Source organism: Triticum dicoccoides, chromosome 4A, assembly GCF_002162155.2.
Source record: "Triticum dicoccoides isolate Atlit2015 ecotype Zavitan chromosome 4A, WEW_v2.0, whole genome shotgun sequence".
In the NCBI taxonomy this organism is placed as follows: Eukaryota; Viridiplantae; Streptophyta; class Magnoliopsida; order Poales; family Poaceae; genus Triticum; species Triticum dicoccoides.
In genome coordinates this window covers 371,820,981-371,828,310 of record NC_041386.1, presented here as the reverse complement: position 1 = coordinate 371,828,310, position 7,330 = coordinate 371,820,981, and the positions used below count along the sequence as shown (strand labels likewise).

At 43.8% G+C, this 7,330-nt stretch overlaps 1 protein-coding gene across 14 annotated transcripts in view; it reads left to right on the top strand.

The window, feature by feature from the left end:
* The first annotated feature begins 456 nt into the window (after nucleotides 1-456).
* The window catches only part of LOC119285943, a 17,746-nt gene continuing 10,872 nt past the window's right edge, over nucleotides 457-7,330 (top strand). For 2 of the 14 annotated variants that reach the window (XR_005140050.1, XR_005140052.1), the window contains exons 1-5: nucleotides 457-873; nucleotides 980-1,459; nucleotides 1,551-1,704; nucleotides 2,076-4,676; nucleotides 4,758-5,123. Coding sequence is in view for 1 of the 14 variants with exons in the window: in XM_037565271.1 (XP_037421168.1) it covers nucleotides 561-873; nucleotides 1,551-1,704; nucleotides 2,076-2,133 (525 nt within the window). In the remaining 13 variants the exon portion in view is untranslated. Of the gene's footprint in view, nucleotides 874-979; nucleotides 1,460-1,550; nucleotides 1,705-2,075; nucleotides 4,677-4,757; nucleotides 5,124-6,738; nucleotides 7,322-7,330 lie in introns of those variants that run through there. The other 12 variants (XR_005140057.1, XR_005140056.1, XR_005140054.1 and 9 more) reach the window with 12 other exon arrangements.

Below are 7,330 nucleotides of genomic sequence, written 5' to 3'. Positions count from 1 at the left end.
ACCTGCAGCATACAAACTGGACCTCCCTACCGACAGTAAAATCCATCCTGTGTTTCACGTCTCGCAGTTGAAGCCTTTCACCCCCAACTACAGTCTGGTGTTCTCTGAACTTCCGGTCACTACGGATCTGTCCACTCAGGAGACAGTACCAGTGAAGATACTTGATTGCAGAATGATGAAGAAAGGCAGCACACCCGTGATTCAACTACAAATAGCCTGGGACACATTTCCTCCGACGATCATCGGGAAAGATTACGACGTGCTCCGCCGGCGATACCCGCATGCAAGCATCTGGGAAGACGACGCAACAGTAGAAGAAGGGCGTTCTCAAGGAGGGGAGAATGTCACCGCGGCAGTGCAAGGCACCACCGCGTGACTGCCAGTTGGCTGTGCCAAGCGTGAGTGCGTGCGTGTGACAGCTGTAAGTGTGTGTGTGTGACAGCTGTAAGTGCAAAACAGAGAAACACACACACCCAGGCAGGAGCACGGGCTCTCCTCCTCGCGTATGGGTACAGTGCCGCCACCGCCGCCATGCGCGGCCGTGCGGAGCGGATGCCGTGATGGCGAGGCGGCCCTACCACTGGCGGCGCTCCCCCCGGGCCAGGCCCACCCCCCGCACCACCAGCTCGATCTCCTATTTCCTTCCCAATGTCCAGCACAGCCCGCCCTCCTCTCTGGCTTCTGGCATGGAAAACCCTCCTCTCCGACTTTCGGCCTCTCCCCGACCTCTGGCCGGTGCTGCAGGAGGTACACAACACCCACCTCCATGCCATTGCAACTTCCAGCCGCGACGTCCATCGCCTTCTCTAGATTCAGCGGCTATCTGCACAGCTGCACGCCAGCTGTTCGGTCAATTGACCCAACAGACAGGAGGTAATTTTCTGTTTTTTTTGTTACTTTGGTGTTCCATCCATCACTAATATGAAAGTCTTCGTTCATATACTACTCATGTTCTGTATATTCTGATTGATTATATTAGCCTAGAGAATGGAGAGCAAGAGGAGATGTTGTCTTTGGCACCATACTGAACTATTGAGGCAGCAGGAAGATGAGTGTATCGTGCAAGAGGAGATCCTGGCCGCCGTCCTGTGCCTCGGCGACCAGTACGATCACGTCCTCACGTGCCTCCTCCTGGCTGATCCGATGCCAGCAACTGTCATCTTCCCAAAATTTAAATGGACACTTGGATGTTCTTATTATTTTTCTTCTGAAATGAACATAGCTGTGAATTTTTTCTTGGGTGGAATCAAATTCTGATGGAATTTACAATATACTCTGTATTGTTGTTTTTTAGGTCTTACACATCTCGTGTACCCAGGGTCATCCACACCCGTTTTGAACGTTCATTAGATGTTTATCGGCTAGCTGGGGAGGCATGAATAATCTTTAAAAGACCATGTTTGTACTGTTAAACACATGCTCCAGAAATGCTATACATGTTCTCTTCTTTGTTCTTTTGGTAATCTACTTCATCACTGACTCAATTGTTGGTTCAACCAGTCTTTGTGGATTCAGTTCTTGATATTAGCAAATATTTTTCTGACCGGCAGGTGCATGTGAGTTACAAGGCAACATTGAGAACACAAAAGCCAGTATGTTTGAGCTATGGGCACAAGCTAGGGGCAGTACCTCCCGGCTGCCCCAGCACTTAAGGCGACTGTCCAATTCCACTTTCATCCATGGAGGCTGTGGTTTAGTTCTCAGGTTTGGCAGCCTTTTCTCTCTACGACTAAGTGTTTTAGTCCTGTCAAATGAAGCAGTGGTGTTTTTGCAACATAGAACAGATATATAAGGTGCTTCCAATTTCTAAATCCCAGAATTGGTGAGACCTTAGTTAGTTTGGACTCATAGCAATGTGTCAATTCAAAATAGAGCCTTGTCATTTTCACGACGGCATGGACGTATATCATATGTTCTCTTGTGTTGTATTTTGGTGTAAAAAAATAAAATAGGAGAGGAACAGAGAGCAAAGAGATAGAGAGAGCAGAGAGAGAGGCACACATCACTGAACCCTTTGGATTCTAATGCAAGGTTGAATAATTTTTTGCGTTCTAACTCTCTGGGATAATATGCAGTTTTTTGGCTTATCGTTGTGCCTCAAGTTTCCGACATCGCGTGGCTGTACACCAATGACTTTCGCCGATAATCCGTCTGCTCGTACTCGACCGTTCACCGGAACTTTGTGTGACCTGAGGTACACCACATGTACTCATTACAAGATGATCTTCAGGAAAGACAATAATTACAAGTAGCGATCAAAGGAGATAAAGCTAGCTAAATTTTTATCTAGGAAGAACAACTGCTGTATGACAGAAAAATATAAGAAAAGATAAACTAATATCATGGTGATGGCATTACTTGACTATTTTGGAAGTAGCAATCAAAGGTGATAATGGTAGCTAATTTTTTATATAGGAAGAACAGCTGTTGTGACAGAGAAACGAAAGCTAAATATAAAAGTATATACCTGTTTGTGTCTGTCAATTTAATTGTCATGAGTATTTCAAATTCATTCTTCTTACTTCTTCAGATAATACACTATGTACTACTTTTGTTCAGGTATATACTACTTTTTATCATTTTTACTTTTTCTAACCGGATGCATGCATGCTTGTCCTCATAGGTTTCCCTTGGTTCAGTACTCAATTTTTTTGGTGTATACTTTCTCCTCATCAGTGAAGTATATGTACGACAAGACAGAAAGAAACATATACTGCTGATCGATACTGAAATATCATATGGAAGATAGCCCTCTCTTCTATACCCCTTTGTGAAAAGTAGTATACTATCATTTGAAAAGAAAGCACACCATATACTCCTTTCTGATAATGAGTATACACTGATCGTTATTTCCAGTGTCATAGGTATATACTCTGAGAATAGTTGTATATATCTGTTTTGAAAATATAGTATGTATATACTCCTTGCAAACTACTCCATATCATTTAAGCGTTTTTACATAAGACTGTCCGTCTAGATACAATAACTAATTAGTATTTTAATAACTTGAATTGCATGGCTTGAGCTCTGTGCTGGGGTCTTCTCTTATGTATGAGTGCACCATGTGCGGATTAAATTTTTTGGGGTCTTCTAACTCTCTGGGACAATTTGCATCTTTATTTGTGCTAATTGGCAAGGTGCATGAATAATGATTTATCTAGGGTTTTTGCTTAATGGAAAGGCCTTTTCAGTTAAAAAAACCCTACTGATTTGATCAACAGAGCATGCCTCTGTTTTTAAATAGCAGTAGTTCCTTTGACCTTCTCCTTATTTAATTGACTATTTTGGTCTCAAGATCCAATAGCCTTGCTGTTAGTTAATGCTCTATTTATATTTTCTTCCAACAAAACAAATGTATGTTTACAGGAAAAAAGTCGCCATTTCCAGCAAAAACAATGGCCTGCTGTCGCCAGGTCGCAACAAAAGTTTTGGCCGGTCCCATAAGAAAAATAGTTCCAGCAAAAAAAGATTGTTGTTGCGGTCACAGGTACTATATGGTTTCACTCTACGCCTCTGTAGTTATTTGGCTGAAGATGTGCATTACTGTTGGCTGTGATAATACATATAGTAAGATTGCATGTTATACCAGCTTAGCAGAACTTCACGGAAATTTGCTAGAGGAGTTGCAACAGCCTTGATCAAATATTATTTTCATTATTCCTTCTTGGTTTTAGACAATAACAGTAGATAATCTTCATCGAAATTTGCTAGAGAAGTTGCAACAGCTTTGATCAAATATTATTTTTATTATTCCTTCTTGGCTTTAGACAATAAAGTAGAGAACCAAAATCCTTCTACTGTATGTGTACCTGTAATAGAGAAAAGTCACTCTGTCTTTATCATGCCAATAGGCCAATGTGCCCAGAAATTAGACAACAGGGGGAATTAGCTAGTCACCGGCTCTGAAAGCATAAAAAACAATTCAGTATTTAGGCGACTACTCAATTTTGAAGAGCTACTTCTTCAAAAAAGATAGATGCGTGAGCTTTTTCTAAACTGTAGGATATCATAGTCTGCTCTGCTAGCTGTAAATTGTAGGGGATTAGTGTAGCTTAATGCCGTTGTTGAACTGAGTTAGCAAGTATATGTTGCTTTTTGTTAGGAAAGTGAAAAAGAAACTCTTTGATGTCGGGCCTATCCCTGTGGTAGTGACAACTTTTTAATTTACTCACAAGCGTCAAATATTTTGTGATGAGAGAAGTTGGTGAGTACCTAATAGGTTTGAGGCGCTATTTTCATTTGCTATGCTTGACAACCATGAAAAAGTTGGGATTGCAGCAATCATGCTAAATCTATTCAAGTGTGTTAGTTTTACGCGGACGCGGCGATTTGGTGCCCGAGCCCAGATGCACCCGAAATCGTCGGCGTCTGTTCGTGGCTTGGGATACTCAAAATTCGCTTTGACGCATCTGACGCGGAGTGTGGGAAAATGGGTGTGCGGTGGAATACGGCAGCGAACAGTAGCGCATTCGTGGGCACAGAACGTACGGGCGTCTGAGCCGTGGCTCAGAACTTGTACTGATCCGTCTGGGAAACATGTCGAGGGCTTCGGGACGGGGCGGTTTGACGAGCAATGAGATCGAGCGCTGGTGGGAGGTACCTCACGGTAATGGCGGGCGCGGTGGAGCGGCGCTGGATGCCGATGGCATGGAGTTCCTGCTGGAGCCAGGCTACCGGTGAGTTTCCCTCTGGATTTTCGTGCTTCGATGGATTCCCCGCCGCCGCCGCTTATTCTGTTGTGGTTCCCACTCATGGAGGAGTTCGCGGACAGCTTGAAGCAGCCAAATCCGGACACTCTAGGGTTCCTCCGTCCATCCATGGCCACTGGGCTGCATCGCCGCCGACGCCGTCGCCACCGCCCCATCGCCGTCGACCCTGACGCCACCGCTGCTCTCTAGATCTCAGTCTCGCCGGCGCTCCTCTCTGCCTTGGGCCCCTGTACTGGACAGCTGCTCGCCGGTGTGGTCTTTCTCCTGTACTGGACAGCTGCTCGCCGGTGTCGTCTTTCTCCTGTATTGGTCGGCGGCATCTCGTTCTCCTGTACTGGTCGGCAGCATCTCGTTCTCCTGTACTGGTCGTCTGCACGAGATCTCTAGTCCGGCAGCCTCCACCAGACACCACGGGTAACTAATCCAGTTCCCTAATCTTCTTTTCCATGGATTCATGATCCAGAGTGTTGATGCTTGTTGTGAAATTCCCAATATTTCTATCATGTTGATCTTTAATTGTTGGAACGTGCAAGTATACTATCTTCTCTTGGTTCGGTCCAAAATCATACAAGTAGATTTAGACAGGTTCCTGTAACATGTCATTTGGACATCGATCATACTCCCTCCGTCCCAAAATAAAAGATCATTTTTTACATTAACATAGTGTCAAAAATGAACTCTTATTTTGGGATGGAGAGAATACTTGTTTCTTTGTCAGTATCGTGTTATTAGATTAGCACAAGTTTCTTAATTTCCATGCAACGTTATTGGATAATTTATCTGTTATTAGGAGGCAAATCAGTGCATAAGCACTTATCTGGGCATCACCAACAGTATAGAAGCCAATACTATTTTCTTGTGCTTTCCGCATCACAATACAATAAAAATCTGGGATACAATAGGTTACATCTTGATGTTTTCTCTAGTAATTAGTGGACATATTAATCCTAAGCATGTCCCTATTAAAATTACACTTGAAAATAAATGATAAATGCAGAGGGTAAATTGTACAATGAAGATCAAATTGGCCATGGAGTGATCATACTTTCATTCATGAAAGAAGGCAATGTTTTCCACTTCACATCTAGTTAGATTTTTATATCGACAAGATTCTTTGCCGTTTTTTCATGTCTACTACGCCCTCCTTCCCATAATATAAGAATGTTTTTTTACACTAGTGTGGTGTAAAAACACTCTTATATTATGAGACAGAGGGAGTAGATGATATCTGTTGGTCAGCTATATATGCATGCTTTTCTCTACAGTGGCCAAGTTATGATAGGGAATGTTCAGAATTTATGCATACGGAATTGTAGCATACCTGAACTTAAGATGGCAACGGCACTAAAGGTAAAAGAAATTGTAAGATTGCCCATTTGCAAAAAACAAAAAACCAATCAATCAGCATCACAACTTGCTGCTACATGAACTTTGAGTACTACTCTGCAGTAGGATGCCCTTTTTGTCATCAGAGGACATACACATGCATATATTTACAGTTGCTGCTCGTCTGGCTGTGCCATGGCTAGTTGATAAAAGAAAGCATGTGCAAAATTAACACTCATTAGCAACCAGTAAGAAGAGAGTGCAGGTGTTGTTGTTCTAGGTCCTTCAGTTTTTTCTTCTTCCTTGGTACTGATGAGGGGTAATAATGCCTTACGATCTCACATATTACCTATCTCTTAACTTTTTCTCACACATTTCCTTGTGTTGATCCTTGTGCTCCATGAGTCAATTTCTACTAGATTATGTAATCTGTTTACTGCTACATGTCTTTGTTCAGTGCTCCATGGTTGGATGCACTTGGTAGTAGTACTATACTAGGCTTCAGATCAATCAGTTTAGGAATTTGGTAAAAATTGCTTTTTTTGTTAATTTTGATTAATTTTACCAACCTTGATAAATTTTCTTTTTTGTTAAGTTTGCTACTGGTATTTCTCTGTGTCGTCATGGCAGTTTGAATTGACATATGCACTGAATTGAATTTACATTTCCAATCTGACATGTTCTACATCATGCTTCCTTCAAGGCATGTGCTACACTTCAGCCGACTCATTCGGAGGTATTGTTGTATGTGAATTGGAAATCAGAAGTTGCGAAGCGCCATCAATGCTGCTTTGGAGCATCGCCGCTACTCCTGCCATGCCGGCGATTTGCAACATGGCGGATGTTGTGGTGACAGATGCAGCAGAGATGCCGCGGTGCCCCTCTGCTTTTCAACATGTCGCATGTTGCGCCAGGGTGCGGTGGTGGTGGTAGGTGCCGCCCTCCAGGATGCATCACTCCTCGCAGGAATGGCTTACAGCGGTCGTTGCCATGGCACTGCTTTGCAGCATCAGTGGTGGTCGTGCTGGCTGGCAGAATCGCGGTGGGCGATGTCTGTGTGCGGGCCCACCAGGCATGTGGCAATTGCACGCGGCACTTGATTCTACATTAAAAATTACTCCCTCCATCCCGAAAAACATGTCGTAGCGCCGTTTTTACAATTTACCCCTCGTTGTTTTCCTGACCAAACCCGCGGTCCTCTCTCTCCTTCCCCACTCTTCTTCGACGCCGGCCGATTTGGTCGCGCCCGCCCCCGCCCACGGCCCCGCTGCCTTGCTTCCCCTCCCACCGCCCCA